Genomic DNA, 18,375 nt, shown 5'->3' on the forward strand with positions numbered 1-18,375 from the left:
TAGGTCACCTCCTGTCTAAGGAGACAGCATTCAGACTATTTCAGGTACTCCTGTGCCCCGTACTCAGAAGGATGTTCATGCACTGATTGGCCTCACTTCTTTTTGTAGGCAGTGGATCCCTAGTTTTCACACATTATTAAACCTTTGCTGGCCCTTTTGACTAAAAACACTCCGATGCCCCTCCCATGGACTACTGAATTTCAGAATGCCCCCCAACAGTTACGCTAAGCTCTTTGCTCTGTACCAGTATTAGGAGCTCCAGACTACACTAAGACTTTCACACTCTATGTCCACAAGAGGGAAGGTTGTGCCCTCTCGGTTTTAACACAAACACACACTAATAAGCAATGTTCTTGTGCCTATTTCTCAGCTGTTCTTGGCCCAGTCGCCCGTGCACTGCCTGAATGTTTTCGAGCGTTGCCAGCAAAGGCTGTATCAATACGTCAGAGTGAAGGAATAGTGATGTCACATAAACTGCTTGTGTTAGTACCCCATTCTGTTGATGCTTTGCTAAATCAAATGAAAATACAGCATTTGACTAGTGCTCGCTTGACAGGATATGAATTGACACTTTTGGCCCCCAATATTACACTGAAAAGAGGTTTGACACTAAACCATGCCACATTGTTGCCATTACCATCTACTCAGCCACAGTAACAAGAGAGGAAACAAAAGGCCGTATTGACCTACAAGATACACCTCTCTCTAGTGTTGATGGGGACTTATAGATTGACGGCTCCTGTCTAAAATTGCCTGAGGGTACCACATCTGCTGCCTATGTGATTACAACACTTCAGACAGTAGTTGAAACGGATGTATGACGTTACAACGCATACTTTTACATCGCATGCCTTTACAACGCGGTATTTACAACGAATACCATTACAACGCATAGTGCTTTTAGGCGCTGGATAGTGATTTATTTAATTTACTATTCCAACTCCAGTCCCCATGGATAGTAGGGAAGGTGTGGGATAGTAAATTAAATATATTCCCTATCCTAGAGCGCCCCCCAGCGCAATGCGTTGTAATGGTTTGCGTTGTAAAAGTTGCATCGTAAAGGCACTGCGTGGTAAAAGTTGCATTGTAAAGGTTGAACACCGTTGAAACAGCTCGCATCCCATAGAAGTCAGCCCAAGCGGCCAAATTGATTGCACTAACGAGAGCGTGTGAGCTTAGTACAGACTTACTTGTTAACATTTTTACCAACAGCCAGTACGCTTTCGGGGTGGCACTCAATTTTGGCCACTTTTGGAAAGAAAGGGGCTTTCTCACCTCACATGGGACACAGATTGTGCATGGAGAATTAGTACATAATCTCCTTCCTGCCCTAACCTATCCTAAGAAAGCGGCAATTGTTAAGTGTAGTGCATGCAAGAAAGTGACTGATAAAATAGTAGCAGTTAATGCCTTTGCAGGTCGCACAGCACTTGAAACCGAAAGTTCTCCTAAAAGAGTTCTTCTCTCGATTCGGCATTTGTCGGGTCTTATGGAGTGACAACGGACCTCATTTAATTGGACTAGTTGTCAAAAATGTCATGAAGGGATTAGGGATTAAGCAGAAATGTCATGCCGCTTTTCACCCACAATCAGCAGGCTTGATGGAGCGTTACAACTCCACCCTGAAATTGTAATTGCCTAAAATACAGGCATCCACGTCTTTGAAATGGCCTGATGCCCTGCCCCTAGCACTACTTTCTATCAGATCAATACCACATACACGATCTGGCCTTACGCCATATAAGGTTGTGTTTGGCAGGCCTATGAATATTTGGGGAATTCCTTAGCCTCGCCCTATACATGATGTACCCCATGTGTTGATGAGGGACTATTTGTCCCAGTTAACTGACAGCTTGTCTTCTATTTATCAGCAGGTACGGGAAGCCCTTCCAGACAGGTCACAGAGTGAAGGCCATGATCTGCAGCCTGGCGATTTAGTGCTGACAAAGTCCTTCCAGTGGACCAGTTCCTTGGCACCTCATTGGCATGGACCGGAACAAGTCCTCCTGGCTACCAGAACTGCAGTGCGAGTGACCAAACGGAAAAATTGGGTGCATGCTACCCACTGTCGTAAAGTTCTGCATGCCCTTGTGAGCCCAGCTACATTGACATATCATTCGACATCCTGGTCACTGAGGAAGGACAAGCTGTACTACCTGAAAGACCTGAGGAAGTCTTCCCAGACCACTTGATCCCTGGTACATCTAGATATCTGCTTCGATCCAGGACGAAAGACATTTCAACACAGAAAGAGACAGTTTGAGCCACTGTTCTGGGTGAGTAAAGACTGACTACAAAGGGGGGTAGCGTATTAGTGATTACTCATCTCAATGTTAGTGAAGAAACCAACGCCTGCCCAGGGTCTTTGGGCACCATCTGTTTTGTTGTTTACCGACGAAATGAACATACCCGAGGAGAAGAAATTGAATGCTGCAAAAGTCTGTAGTAAAAACATGATGTTCGCTATTGGACTAATTTTGACTGTTGTCAACATTGCTGTCATAATGTGGGTTGTAGAGGAATTAGCTCCAGCTCAAAACTTACTGACTGCTACTACTCATGTCCCCACCAAACATTATTATTTTACCCTTCCCAACCATGAAAGAATGCACCATATGTCGTACCTCAATACCACTTTCATACAAATGTTCCGTTATACTCATAGTGCTACGAACACTACCAACTGCTGGGTATGTGGAATGATGCCAGCACATCAGAAGAAGGGAGGAACACCTTTCATTCCCTTGCCATTCTTGCATAATGGCTCCTTTAGAGCCTGGTTCGGACTGTTGTGGGCCTCTGAAATTGCTAATATCACTCCAGCTGATGTAGGAGGACTTAATGCAAAGCTTAATAAAGTTTCTTACCCCGATGAGGAAGGGGACCCACAAGCCAAAGGAACTGTATGGGAAACGGAGGAGTATCGCAGAGGAAATTCCTCCACACGTTATGTTTTCCCCAACACACATGGCCAAGGGTAACGGGCATTTTGTCATCGCTGTTACTAGAGCCCGGACAAATCTTTGTATGAGCAGTTTTGGTAGTATCCCAGTGGGAAAAAGTGACTGTACCACAGTATTGAACATTACTGGAACAAACAATAGCAGTTTTCTTTCCTCGCACAACACTTATTTCATTTGTGGGAGTAAAGGCTACTATCATCTACCAATAGGATGGTCCGGAACATGCTACATGTCCTTCTTGCTTCCTCCTGTGTTCCTAGCACCTGCATCTTATCATAAAGATAAAAAACTATTGAACATTACTGGAACAAACAATAGCAGTTTTCTATTCTCGCAAAATACTTATTTCATTTGTGGGGGTAAAGGCTACTATCATCTACCAATAGGATGGTCCGGAACATGCTACGTGTCCTTCTTGCTTCCTCCTGTGTTCCTAGCACCTGCATTTTATCATGAAGATCAAAAACTATTTAATTACATTTCCTTGAACCGATTTAAAAAAACTATAAATGATGATGAAGTGGATCAAACCGATCCTGAAATACAGAAATATGTTGACTTTAATTTGGAACTCTTTTTCTTTGTTGGTGCAGCTCTGAATATCAGGAAAATCAGGCGCTTAACGCGTGTATTAGAAACTGTGACTAATCATACAGCAATGGTGCTAGGAAATATTACAGAAGAACTCTAAATTATGAGAATTGTGACTTTGCAAAACCGAATGGTGCTAGATGTGGTTCTAGCTGATCGTGGTGGAGCATGTTGCATTATCGGTAGTAGTTGTTGTGTCTTTATCCCTAACTACCCCCCTTCTGTTCATGATGCCATTTCCAAAATGCATAAAATAGCCACTGAGATACATCAAGATTCAGGAACATGGACCTGGGCTGGATGGTTCTGGAGCGTAATTTCTGAATGGGGCTTAAAACTATTATCAGCCTTGTTCATAATTATTGCAATTCTCATCTCTTGTTGTTTATGTATCCAATGCAGGCCAATGCTTTGTTCCCTCTGTATTTCCACTTGTACTACTTGTCTACCATCTAAAACAAATGTCCAAAATGTAATTGCCCGTTTAGCAATAGATCGAGAAGTCAGCGATATGATGCTGATTGATATACATGATATTTATTGTACCCCTTTTAAATATAAGAACATGTCTTAGCTGATGCCAAAAGGACTGTCTGTGGAAAACGTGTAATATTTTAGTTGGCATAAGCAACAGCCATTTTGGCTGTGGTGTCCATTTAAGTTTCCTTCGTAATTCTTTCGTCTTTTCACTCTGCTTGTGCTGTCTATTTTAGTTGACTTCCTGAATCAGCTAAAAGCAATGTACGTGCTGAGAGTTTGTAGCTGCCAGTATACCTGTTAACTGTCAATCATTTACTGCTGCCATAAGCATTTCTGCTCCCGCTCCGACTTTGCTGACCATGTCGTTTTCATCTGCCCTTGTTTGCTGATAACTATTTCTAAAACTTGTTCTTCCTATTTCTGTTCACGTGCTTACACTGCACAAAACCTGTATAAAAAGGGCACTGGTTTGTGAAGCCAGTGTACTACTTCAGGCAACACTTGAGAGTGCTGTGTGTATGTGGTCCTGCTCATGAGTGATTAATAAATTTGTTTTTTATTTCCAACTCCAGTCCTAATCTCTATTTTGTTGGTGTTTAAACCCATGGACAAAAGGATGACCCTGCACCAGTGTACCCCTAAAAAGGTACATTTCCACAGTTGGAAAACTGGATCAGTCCTGGGTTCAATTCCTTCCAATGATTGGCTCCGAACAACCTTGAGGTTTTTCAACGTTGCTTGTTTCTCTTAAATCCAGTAGCAGCTGGCAATACGAAAATATAGGGGGGACGCCATGTGCCCAACTCACCATAGTGATGCCCCCGCCAGGTGCAGCACTCCAGGCGATGGTAGTTTGACGTCCATGAGCAGAAGAGGGAAGGACTTCCCTTCCTGCCTAGTTGAGTGCTACTTCTGACCAATCCGGGAGCTGCTCTCACCATGAGAGCAGCACCAGGATTGGTGGGGTGGGGGGCAGGCTAACCTAGCACTCATATTGAGGCTGGGGGCCTGTGCCAGCAATCGCCCGACTGTTTCACAGTCCGGGGATTGCTAGGTGGGAAGTGTGCATGTCAGGCTGGCTGTAGGTAGGCAGACAGCCAACCTGACATGGGCAGCAGTAATCCTGCAATTGGAGCATTCAACCCCTCCCCTCTGCCTCACAGTTGCACTGTACACAGCGTGAGTTGGTGGAAAATAAATAATATGCCATTTTATTTATTAGTGTTTGCCTGCTGCGTTCACAGCAGGTGGTGCGTCCCTCCTCCACCATTTAGGAGGAGCCGCCCCGCTTAAATCTTTGCTGTCAGATGGCTCTTGGGCCTGTCTGGTGTTGAAGACTTAACTGGCAAGTAACGGGGCTGATTGTATATGAGGAGTTGGCCTAACGGCTAGGGCGCTCAACTTCGGACCTGGGGATCTGGGTTCGAGTCTCGGTAACAACGCCAAAAAAACCTCCTGTGATTCTGGGCAAATCACTTAATCTCCCCGTGCCTAAAATGAATGTGTGTCCTCATGTAACGTAACTGGTGCTATGTAAAGCGCTCTAATACCTGATTCGGTTCGGGTCTAGTTTGCGCTATATAAAACTCTGCAAAAAAAAAAACTTGGGAAAGGTCCCTAATAGGCTCTGTATAGTGTGCAGAGTATCTGGTGGTTAAATCTCTCTTTTAAGTGGACCCTTGTGGTGACTACAAGGCAAATGTAATGTTATTTGAGTTTCCTATATTGAGACATAGATTCTAAAAATTTCTAATGAAAACCCAACCTGAATAAAATAGTTTTAACAAATCACATTTGGTGAACTTGTTATGACACATGTTTCACCAGGCTGTTGAAACCAACCTGGTAAATACTTCCTGGGTGAAAAATGCCCCAGTTCAGGTTGTTGTTTCTTTGTTTTAAAACAATTGCCCTCCCTTAAATTCACAATTATTTCCTTGCTTTTCTTTTTCTCCCTCTGTTTACAAGTGGATTTCCCTGTTAGGCTCTCTTATTTCTTACCCCCAATATTTTCTTACAGGGTGTTTCCTCCCTCTCCTCTTTAAATTCTCTGGGCCTCATTTACAATATTTTGTGCAAGGCAGCGCAGCAAGCCTTCCTGCAGCACTGCTGTGTGTCAAAAGAAAAGGGCAGCAATGCACCGTATCTTCAAGTAATGGTTCATTCCTCTTCTTTTCCCCAGTGCTGGCGCACAATGGGCTGCCTTGCGCCAACGCAGACACCCTTGTGCCATGGTGCAATGGTGTCTGCGTTGTAGGGGTGATTGTTTTTTTTGACAACTATTTTTATTTTGTCAAGAGACAAGCTGCCACATATAACACAAAACATGTTGCGTTGACGTTTAACATAAACATTATACAGAAACAGAAATAATAAGGAAACAAACCCCCCGCACTGTCTTTGCACACCATCAATATTAGCACACAGTTGCCCAGACATGAAGAGCACTATTTGCTGGACCCAAGAAGCCCAGAACCACAACTCCTGCCCAGCTTATCCCTCGAGTGCCACATCCCTCACAACAGCGGGCTCTAGGTCCAAGCCCCGATATACCTCCCACCTCTTCCAGATCTTATATTGCTTCATCGGGAATCCACGTGCCTAAAAAATGGGAACCTCCAAACCCATATTAAAGTCCTACCGATTTTTCCATGCCGAAAAGCGGAGGTGGAGCTCCAGCCTTCCACTTACGTGCAATGTCCCGTTTAGCCAGTGTAATGCCCAGCATCATTAAATGGCACTTATAAATATTCCCCCCGCCCCCTTCGTTATATGTAACATCACCAGTTTTGGGGAGTAAGGGAGCCCCAACTCCAAGACCTCAGCAAGGCAGGCCAAAACTCCATCCTCGCCCGAAACTTTCTAACACCGTGCACTGCCAAATTGTGTGAAATAGAGTACCATCCTCTGAGCCGCACCGCAGGCACACGGGGGTCTCTAACAAGCCTGCCCTCCACAACCGGACACAAGTATGGAGATAGTTAAATTGGATCAACCAGAGACGCATGGCTATCTCTGCTCCTCGAGGGGGCGCAAGGTCTTACGTCCAGTCCTTCTCGTCCAAGGGACCCAGGTCCTCTTTGCACCTCCCCCTAAGTTTATCCAGCATGGTGGGACTATTGGTCACCAGGGTTTGGTATATTTGAGATATCTTGTTGTCTTGCAGGTCACACGTAAATACTTTGGCTTCAACGGGACTAAACTTGGGAAGAGACTCCAACTCCGCAACACTGGGGAGAATGGCATGTCTGAGCTGCAAGTATTTGCAAAATTGTATTTTCGGCATCTGATATTCCCGCTGCAGATCCTGAAAAGATTTGAGAACTGTGCACGCATAACATCCCCTAGGGTAGAGATCCCAATATTATCCCAGTCACGGAAGCCCCCCCAGGCCCGCAAGTTGTAGCAACCAGCCATTAGCCCACAGGGGAGTCTCCCGTGTCATCCTGCCCCACCACCCCACCCTAAGCAGGGCCTGCCTCCACAACTGGAAAACTACACTCGTTGCGGACGGCAGTGACCTGCGAATAGGGGCCGAGTACAGGACCGTGTGTAGGGAATAGGATCCCATCCAAGCGGTCCTCATACCACCATTCATTCAATATCAGTAGTTGCAAGGCCACATAATAGGACTGAACTTCCGAGTTGGCCAATACGCCACAGTACGTGGACTGAAAACTTGTTTGGAGCGCCATCCTAGGTGTTTTCCCAGCCCAAAGGAACTGTCCCAGAACCGAATTAACCTGACGAACCAAGAAGGCTTAACAGGCAATGGATAATTTTGCAGCTGATACAGCAACCGTGGCAACAAGACCATTTTCAAGATGGCCGACCAACCTGGAAGAGAAAGGGGCATTCAAGACCAGGTTTGCAATTTGTTGCGCACCCTTATCCCGATCTGTGGCACATTGCAGTCGCAAGACTCGCCTGCTGAGCTGGATAAAAAGACACCCAAATATTTCATACCAAAAGCCCAGGAACCCAATTCCACCGGACACCTCAGTGTCCACAACATGGACTTACCCGCCTTCATAAACAGGCCGGGAGTCTCCCTGAACATATTTCGATGATACGCAGCAATCTGGGGCCCGTCCTGTTAGCGTTAGTCAAAAAGAAAAGAACATCGTCCGCATAGAGAGCGATATGGTCCGATAGTCCCGGCCCCATTCAAAGCCAGCCACTTGTGTGTTTCATCCGCACCCAAGCTGCCAATGGCTCCATTGCAAGGGCGAACAAAAAGGGCGACAGTGGGCCCCCCTGCTGGTTGCCCCGCCCAATCAGAAAAGTAAAGGATACAGCTCCTGCAACCCGGACCGACGCCGTAAGCTGCGTATAAAGAAGTTTTAAATATGCCAAAAAGCATGGGCCCAGATTCAAACTATCCAGGAGAGCAAAAAGATATGACCAACTAAGGGAATCGAAAGCCCTATCCATATCCTCCAACAGAAGCGCTGATGGGACATCCAGCCTCCGAATCATGTCAATGGCAATGTGCGCCTGCCGAATGTTGTGCCACGTTGCCTGTTGAGGCATGAAGCCCGCCTGGACGACATGGACCAGCGAAGTGATATGGGAGCGAAGGCGAGTGGCCAACGCCTTGGCAAAGAACTTGGCCTCGATATTCAGCTGCGAGATAGGGCAGTATGAAGAATGTTGGTCCGGAGGTCGACCCGGCTTTTGAAAAACGACCACCTTGGCGTGTCTCTAGTCCTGTGGAAGGCACCCATGCTCATGCGCCTCCTCCACCACCTGTAGGAGAAGGGGTCCCAGTTGCGAGAAGTATCTCTTAAAGAACTCGCTGGGGAATCCGTTGGGCCCTAGGGCCTTCCCGGAGTTCAGGTCACCTAACGCAGTACCCAGTTCCTCTACCGTAATTGGGAGATTCAAGGCCGTTCGAGCCTCATCAGAGAGAGACCGTAGTAGAAGATCCGAGCAAAAGACTGACAGGGACTCCCGTGGGGCATACAAATCGGCATAGTAATGCACAAAACTCTCAGAAAGAACTAAGGGATCACTGAATGTCCTCCGATCCAGCCACAGAATCCCCAGGAGATCAAGAGAACTCACCACCCCCTGACATAGTCAATGGAGCAGTTAACTGGACTTATCGCCCCACTGATAGATCCTACTGAGGGACACCAGCCACGCCAATCGGGCCTCATCCAGCAACAAGTCCGTGTGCGATTGCCTCACCACTAGCAGTTGTCGACGCGCCAGTGACCCCCTCCTCTCTACCTGCGTGTTCGAATTCGAACAGGTGGGCCTCCGAGCGCACCAAGGACTCTTTCGTGGAGCGCCGTGGAGCAATACGAAATGTCCACACCCCGAATGGTCGATTTTATTGCTTCCCACAGTGGCGCAGTGGTCGTCACCGAGCCCACATTGATATCTAGATAGTGTTTGATGGCCTGCCACAAATGAACCCTAGCTCTTAGGGACAGCCGCTTTGGTTACTCTAAAGGCGGGCTGTCAATTTACATATCAGACTCTATAAAAGGTTCAAATACACGTATACCCATCGAGGAGGACTGGCTACTCGGGGTAAAAATCAACACATGTCGGAAAAACCGCCCACTTCTTATTCTAAACGTGTACATTAATCCTAGTACATGCACAAAAAAAGCCCACTTGGCACGTCTAACGGAAATCATGAACGAGTTAGTTGTGAATTATCCTAACTCAGATTGTATCGTCACGGGGGATTTTAACACCAACCTATTCCAAGGGGACCCAGCAGAACTAGATGGGCCTTTCTTATTTCCTATTACTGAGTTCAGGACTCAATCCGTTCCACCCAACCAAGTCCAATGTGGGCTGGGCGAACTCTGTGCGATGAGATTCTACAGCGCAGGATTTCTTGTTATTAATGGTAGGTCGGCAGATGACACTCCACCAAACTGGACCTGGACAAATGGTAGAAAACAATCTTATTTGGACTATTCCATCTGCAACGCCACTCTGCTTAAATGTTTAGCCAATTTTCACATTAGTCCACGAACTGAAAGTGACCATAGGCCCCAGGTCATATCCCTTAATATAAAGCCAGCTACTCATAAACCTGCTCCCCCAACCTGCCGGGGTATACACATGGAAAATCTAAAGCGCCTCAAGTGGAGCGAAGCCATCAGCCCGGACATCCTCCACGTAAGCATGGGCATTATAAGTGAAGGAATCAAGCAAGAGGCTTCTCCTACCGCAACATGGTCGACGCTCTGCTCGCACTTGACCAACCTCTTTCTGGCAAAATCACATCCTCAAAGGGCAACCCATGCCCGTCAGTTTTCAATTTCACCTCTAACCAAGTCACTCAAGAAGCACAGAAATAATGCCCTACGTGCATTGGCAAAATCCCAGGGGAATAGTGACGGTTTAATGCTCTATCAAATGGCCCAAAAATCGTTCAAATCGGCTATAAGAAAAGATAAACGATTACACGACAACCAATTCTGGTGTACGTTGGTATGGGAGAGTAAGAGCAGAAACTCCAGAAAATTCTGGGCCCTAATCAATTGGTCTAATGGCAGTACATCCATGTTGGGATCTGCAAACATCCAGGAATCAGATTGGGTCTTATTTCTAACGGACCACTTTAAGTCTCCTGTACATCCTGGGCTCATTGGTAGTAACATCCCAAACGATATTGATACGGGCCCTTGTACTAAGCGGAGTAAACTAACCAAGTCCACTCACCCCGCTTACGAGGACCCAGAAGCGAAACAAGAAGGGGTTGCCAAAGCAATAACAAAAGCAAGAGCCGATGGTGCGCCAGGCCCAAATGGACTGCCACAGAGCCTGTTCAAATCGGACATTCCCTTCTGGTCAAGTACCCTAACAAACCTCTTCAACTACGCTCTGCGAACATCCACAATTCCTGATTCATGGCGGGGCGCCATTATCCACCCAATTTATAAATCAGGAGCACGTGCCTCACCCAACAACTATAGACTCATCGCCCTTTTGGATAATGAGCAAAGCATTACGCAGGCCTACTCTTGGAACACTTGAGACTATGGGTAAAAGACCAGAACCTAATGCCGATGACCCAAACAGGGTTCACTGCCAACTCAGGGACTAGGACGAATCTGCTAGTACTATCAACCATTGTCGACAAAGCTTTTTTAACATCCAGGTCAGTGTTTAGCTGCTTTGTCGACTTCAAAGCAGCATTTGATAGTGTCCCCAGGGCTGCCTTATGGGTAAAATTGAGGAAGTGGCGGATTCCAGAGCCTTTGTTAGAGGCCATTATCCAATTACACTCCCGTACCTGGGTTCGGGTGAAGTTGGGGTCCGGCACACATCTCTCGCGGAAAATAATGACTACTAGGGGCGTGAAGCAGGGATGTGTTCTGGCCCCCCTTCTCTTCAACCTGTTTATAGCTGACCTCCCGACAACCTTGGACGAGACAAATAGCCACCCCCCCAAAGGTGGGAGGCCAATCGCTAAGCAACCTACTGTATGCGGACGACTTGGTTCTCCTCAGCCTTACGAGGGTTGGGCTACAAAGGCTCCTGGACAAACTGCTCAGTTATACGAAAACGAACCAGCTAGAGGTAAATTTAAAGAAGACGCAAGTTGTCCCCTTTGGCAAAAAACGTTACACCGGCGGCGGGTGGTCATTTAACAACGTACCCCTTGTCATCGGCCAATCGTACAAATATCTAGGTGTCCATCTGGACTCCAGACGCAATCTCTTAAAGCAGCGTCGAGAGATCTTAGTCAAAGCCACGTCCTTAGCAGTGTCACTAGGCAAGCTCTCTAAAAAACTCTCAGGTCCAACTCTAATGCCCTTGTTAGAAGTAATGAGAGCTAAAATCGGCCCCACCTTATCATACGGCATGGAAACATTCAGGGGTAAACTGAACACCGCCTTGAACAGCCACACGACCAAAATTTATAAAAAGGTCCTCCAGTTGCCAAGGTCCGCTTCTGCCGCTCAGATAAGACTAGAGTTGGGTCTACTAAATTACGATGCCTCAGACAATGGGGTATACCTGAACCTCTGCCATAAACTGAGACAGGCGGATCCAGGCACCCTGGAATCCTTAGTCTGGTTAGAAATCTCCCGGAATAACTCAGGTGGAACGTTCGGTCGCCTCTTCAAAGACGCAATTCAGCAATTTTCAGCGAGTGAACTATGGGCGCTTAACCCCGGTCAGACAGCTTTTAAAACGGGTATTAAAAAATGTGTGAAAATGAAATCTCTTAGTATGGATAAAGCACATTTTTTAAAACGTAGCCACGCTTGGGCCCTGTTAAACTCATACAGCCGGTTAGTCCCTGCCTCTTACTTGGCCTGCACATACTCGTTATATCTTAAACGCAGTTTTACCGCTATTAGAATGGGTAATTGGCGATTCCTGCAAGACTTACCTGCATGGCGACGCACGTCAGAGGTTGTAACTTGCAGAGGATGTGGAAAAGTAGCTGAAACTCTGATGCACGTGGTCTGCCTCTGCCCAGCCTTTAACTCCGAGCGCAGGTCCAAACTTAAAGCCGATTGGAACAACCTGGTCGTCCGATCCTGCAGGCAAGCGATCATAGTGGCCTTGAACCCCGAAAATACCTCTTTAAACATAAAACTCACAAAATTCATTCAGCTGGCCTACCGCAACCTTAACCAAATCGGGTCCAGCTAACGCTCCCCCCCCCCTATTTTTTAATCCTGATATTCTTAACAATAGCTTTTAACTTTGAGGGGGGATAAAATGTAATCCTATCATTGAAATAGGACTGATGGCGGTTCTGCATGCACGGCATCATGGGCAACGGGTATTTTATAAAAGGGTTGACGGGAAAAGCATTTTCGCCTTGTGTATTTATATTTCTTTTAAACAGTTCTGAATTAAGGAGGCCCAAGATTGGATTACCTCTTATTTTATACTGTCGTATATTAACTGCTACATGCTTTCTTCTTGTTTTTAACAGTCGCTGTACATTGTGAACTATGTAACTTATTTTAAAGATATATGTTTATATCTAAATAAAGATTTTTTTTTTTTTAAATGAACCCTATACTGGTCATCTTGCAGATGCCAGGGGGAGAACTGCCAGTGAAAGGGCGGCCGTGCATGGCCGAGCCGTAACCTAAGCGTGACCGGGAAGTGGTCCGACAGACCCCTGAGGAGGATCTCCGCTTCCGACACTTTCCCAACTGTTGCAGCCAGTACGGAGACATAGCCCAGCTCTGAAAACGATTCATGCACTTTTGAGAAATAAGTGTAGCCCTGCTCCTCCGCATGCTGTCGTCGCCAGGAGTCCACCCAGCCCAGACTTGACACCAAAGAGCATAATTTAGTTGGTTGGCACGAAGGGTGATTGTTCTATGACTGCCTTCCCTGCACCACATTTAAACGTTGGTGGCTGTATCCAGGCAACAAGTCCCCCTTCAGAATTCTTGAAATCTCTGCTTCCTCCCGTAAATTTTGACTTCTTTGTAAGTTCTTTATATAAAATGTATTTTTGCACTCCACAAAAGGGAATTGTTGATCAGAAACACTGGGTAATGGTCATCTCCCCGATACCTTTTGGGTGATGCACACCTTTACACCAATTGCACAGGATAGTTTTTTCTTTTTAATTAGGTGAACCGTGGAATAAAGGTGGACCATGAAAACTCAATCCCCTTCCTGATCTACTCACTCTCCGAAAACTGCATTGGAGATGGAATGGAATGATATTAGCTGCACCTCCTCTGAGTACGGCGGGCCCATCTCAAACAGGACCTTCTTAAAAGAATGGAACTGGAATCCTGGGGCGAACACCGCATCCTGGTTCATCTGAGGAAACAGAACAGAACATTAGTAGTGCTGAAGTCCGAGGGAAATTTTAATTACACTCCTGAAATTTTCAAATTTCATATTAAGGGAAATTCACAAAAGCCCTTGACATTTTGCATTGTGGGATTTAGCATGATTTTACACCAGTGGAAACTATGTGGACTATAATATCAGGACATGTTCTTGAAGGGGTGTGCTTCAAGGGTTCTAGAAGGTCAGAGTCCACCAGAATTTTAGAAAACCTACCAAAGGTATGTGAAAGATAAACAAACAATGTGACAGTGCCCATGATGAGAAAATCCATATGATCAGATCTAAGCTTGTGAATTGTGACCCCCTGAGTAGTGCTCCTCTCACCAACACCAAACATATCTGTGCAGGTCAACTGTCCCCCTGTGTTGACCCTGAAAAAGCAAGCTAACTCTTTCTTCATTTAGACATCTGCTGCACCTCACATTGGTTGCTATATATATCCATGTACAATGAAATGTTACTAATTGCAGGAAGCCTTGATTGAATGGTGTTGCTCACCTCTTCAGCCATAAAATGCTATGAGCCAGATTTACACAGCCATTGAGCTGCCGGTGTGTCACTTTTTTTGGCGCACCCACGGCGCATTGTGCCTGTCCATATTTACAAGGCCACTTAAAGTCACCCTGCATGACTTTCCATGGCCTTGTAAATATGGGCCGCTTTCATGCATTACTCTGCATCAAAGGGGCGTTCCATGAGTGTTGCTTTGGGTGCTCCCAGGCAACATCCATGGAGCCTGACATATGCACAGATTTACACCATTTTGTAAACTTGGGAATGTTTTTGTGCAAGAAGGTGTCCCTGAGATTGTTATCTCTACAGTTAAGAGCAGGATGGGAGACTGGAAGATCATTGACCATACACCACCGAACGTACCTCATCAATGAAAAGAAGAAGGTTTTCTTCTGCGGCCAGCTGAATCACCTCCTCAATGCACTTGCGACTCTGCACATGGCCTGCACAGTGAGGAAGATTGAGTGGTGTAAGTGATGGAGCAAGGTGGAGAAACAACATTTTGTGTACCCCTTGTAAAATGACACTTCCATAACCGTAATTTGAATTAATGGAATGATGTGTGAAATTAATCAACCTAGAATAAAATTGCACCTACACAAGTACACGTGGGAACTAATTTTGCTTATGTTGCAATCATAATTAACTAACTATGTGATTCTGTCATGTCCTAAACTAATAAGCAGCTTTGAAATAATGAAATGAGGCATAAATGTGCTTTTTGTTTACGTATTTGTGGCAGAAACTGAAGGATATGTGAGTATATTGCGCCTAAATGTTGCTTATTTTGCTAGATAACTACTAACAGGGAAAACCTTAGTAAAGGGGGAGGTAAACTGAAGGGCTAGATTTCTAAAATTAACGTTTGTTTGTGTTTGTTTCTATGATAGTTCCCATTCTGGCCTGTGAGGCCTAGTAGGAAAATGGCTGTCCTGTTAAACTGCGAAAAGAAACTGAACTTGGCATGCGCAAGCCAAAGTCTGAGTTCGAATGCGAGCTGCTTGTGCCTGGAGTGAATGCGGTTCAAGGACAGAGTGGCCTGGAAATCCAGATGGCTGCCAAAAAGGATGAGCACAATGGTTCTGAAGGTGAGAAGATCTCGAATTAGAAGTTGAAAATTACTTTTTTAGATGGCTAGAGCTAGTGAAAAAGGTATAAAAAGTGTTGGTTTTACTGAGGAAAAATCTTCTTTTCGATTTCCACTAGAGATGCTGCCGGAATGCTGATTTTCCTGAGATGTAAGACTTTGAATAATTTTCTATTTCTTTTTGAATGAGGACTGAGCTTTCGATGAGGTTGTTGGTCAGGGAAGTCAGGGAGAAATAAAATGGATTTGGGAACTATCTGTCTTTTGCAAATACTTGCAATTCTGAATTCTAAATAAAATGTCTTTCTGAATTTTCTAAAATAAATGAAATTAACTGTTTGAGATAAAATTCTTATTCTTTTAAAATGTTGTTTTGAATAAAGAAATAAATAAAGTGAAAAAACTTTTAGACATGTTAAATTTGCTTTTATTAGTTAATTAGGCTGGTCTTGAGTTTTCCTACGCCTAATTTTTTACTAGCAGATCCGTCAACCTTAAAGGTGGCGTGTCTAAATAAATGTTTTGTCAATGAAAACCATGGTAAATTCATTTAAACTGCTGGTGTAAATAGTATAAATCTCCGGTTTTAGTTTTAGACACTCCACTATGATACAGCAGCTTTCCTTTGAATTTCACCGATATATGGAGTAGGAATAAGTGTTTTATGAGTGACTCGCGATGTTATGGGCCCAACTGTCGAGTAAATGTATGATTTAGTACTTCAGGGAAAGGTGACATGATTTTAGAAATTATTTCCGGAGTAGCGCTGCATCATAACCGATGATGTCACATAGAATCAGTAGGTCAATTTTTGTAATAGAGAGAAATTCAGGAGGAATAGTAGGGGAGGCTGTAACATAAAGATAAAGACCCCCAAAGGCCCACCTAGAAACCACTATAAAGCCACTATGTGGACGGATTATTGTTGTGATCTTTTCAAATGTACTCATATGCTGTACACAGATGACCATATTAAACTCTTGTAGAATAATATTTTACTCTGTAAGAATTTTGTAGAGCGGATTGGACTATAGTGCGACTTCTCATCTGTTGTATAACTGACTTGATTATACTCTCGCAAAATTATACAGCGCAACGAACTAGAATACTGATGCTCCTAAACAAATTTGCAGTTATGAAGTAAATCTATATAGGTCGCAATGGGCTTCAGTCAGATGCAGTCATTTCCCATTCTTCTAATAAATATCTGGGGCAAAAGTCCCTGTAGGGGTGGGTCTGATGTGCCAATCCATTGAACATGTTTTTGGGCTTGGGTCATTAAAACCTCAACGATGGCGCAAAGGTTCTTTGTATCTTTGGCTGTACCAATATCATTAAAACATGATGCGCAGACTCTCAGGACTTCTGCTATCTCAGGGTTTGTCATCCTGTTAGGGGTGATATTCAATTGCGAGCCAACTTCAGGCATTGTCTGATGAGTGTTGCACTACTTCCCCACCATCAGTTCCAGTAATTGTATTTTAAGGCAACTCGCTGCTCCCTCTTACCCATAACCACACCTCCAAAGAGCTATGAAGTGATCTTAGGATAGGAACCTGAGATTTACAGAAGATTTAGAAGGAAATAAATAGACACACATGGATTTAAAGGAAATTCAGTTTTATATAACCCATCTAATCTGGACTGTAAGGAAGAATAAATGATTTTTGTGAAAATATTTTGCGGGACTACATGGAAGGGGGCTGGGCCTTCCTTGGTCCTCCAGTAATGAAATTGTAATACTGAGCAGCTCGCCTGAGACGTTTCAGGATTTCATCAATCTTCAATAGGATCGAGGTGACGAAATTCTAGCACCTTAGAATATAAGGCTTCAGGGGCTGAATTTCACCATGTGCTGCAGGGGCGCATAGGACATGTGTGCCTACTTTCTGAAAAGACAGGGCGCTTTAGGATTTCAGGAGGGACTGGAGACACTTGGGCATCCCTGTCTGTAAGAGATCACCCTGGTTCCATTGTGGGATCTCAAGATGATGATAATGATGATTACACACTTGTATAGCGCACGACTACCCGTAGGCATCTCGGCACTTGCACGAATACCGCTGAGGAACCCTTCCTGGCCTTTCCCTGTGAGGAGCCCACTCCTGGGCACCCCCAAGGTGAAGTCAGGCATCCTCAGCGTTGTTGGGGCCGTTGTAGAGATTAAGGAAGCTATTGCCCAGAGGTGCAGAGTGGGACTCATGATTAGAATAGGCACCGAGGCGAGAATTATCAGGTCCGAGGAAATTCGCCCGAGACCCGCCGAGGCGGGAATTGAACCCTGGTCCCGGCCAGACTACTGCATCAGGGTCTGCCGCTCTAACCACTGAGCCACACTTCTCACACTTCTCAAGGGGGTGCTACCTCAGTTCTAATGGGTGTGGTCCAATTAATTGTTTTGGATGTTTTACATAGGGTGGTCTTGAATCTAAGGTATTGGAGGGCTTTACATTAGCATAAGTTATATTGTACAAGGTCACCTCTCTGCTTTAGGCACGGGGAGTTTAAGTGACTTGCTCAGAATCACAAGATGTTGAGTGACACCAAGGATCAAACCAGGCAGCTGCGGCCGTGGAGGGAGTTGCAATGGGGCAGAGAGGCAGGGCGGGGGAGTGGCATGGTGGGGGGAGGGGGTGATAAAAACCGGCACATGGATATTTGGAGGTAAGTAAACAATTTAATTAATAAAATGAATTTCGTAGCGCTCGCTGCATCGCATTTTGCGATGCAGGTCTAGAAAGAACTGTGTGCTGGGTCTGTTTAATTAAGGAGAGGGGGCCCCACTGCCCCCTTCCCCATGCTTTATTCGACCCCAGGTACCTCATCCCCCAGGGCCCAATTCACTAAATATGGTGAAGGGGGCACCTCAACTCTTAAAAATGTGTCTTTGATTTATTGAAACGCAATCTCTTCTGTAGTGAGTGTCCAAGA

At 45.2% G+C, this 18,375-nt stretch overlaps 1 protein-coding gene across 1 annotated transcript in view; it reads right to left on the reverse strand.

The window, feature by feature from the left end:
- The window catches only part of LOC144828425 (alanine aminotransferase 2-like), a 107,235-nt gene that overhangs the window by 11,586 nt on the left and 77,274 nt on the right, over positions 1–18,375 (reverse strand). Inside the window, exons 5-6 of the mRNA XM_078686558.1 lie at positions 14,721–14,800; positions 13,675–13,811 (exon numbers count right to left, since the gene is read on the reverse strand). Of these exons, the coding sequence (XP_078542684.1) occupies positions 13,675–13,811; positions 14,721–14,800 (217 nt within the window). The remainder of the gene's footprint in view (positions 1–13,674; positions 13,812–14,720; positions 14,801–18,375) is intronic.

This window comes from Lissotriton helveticus, chromosome 4_1 (genome assembly GCF_964261635.1).
Source record: "Lissotriton helveticus chromosome 4_1, aLisHel1.1, whole genome shotgun sequence".
Lineage (NCBI taxonomy): Eukaryota > Metazoa > Chordata > Amphibia > Caudata > Salamandridae > Lissotriton > Lissotriton helveticus.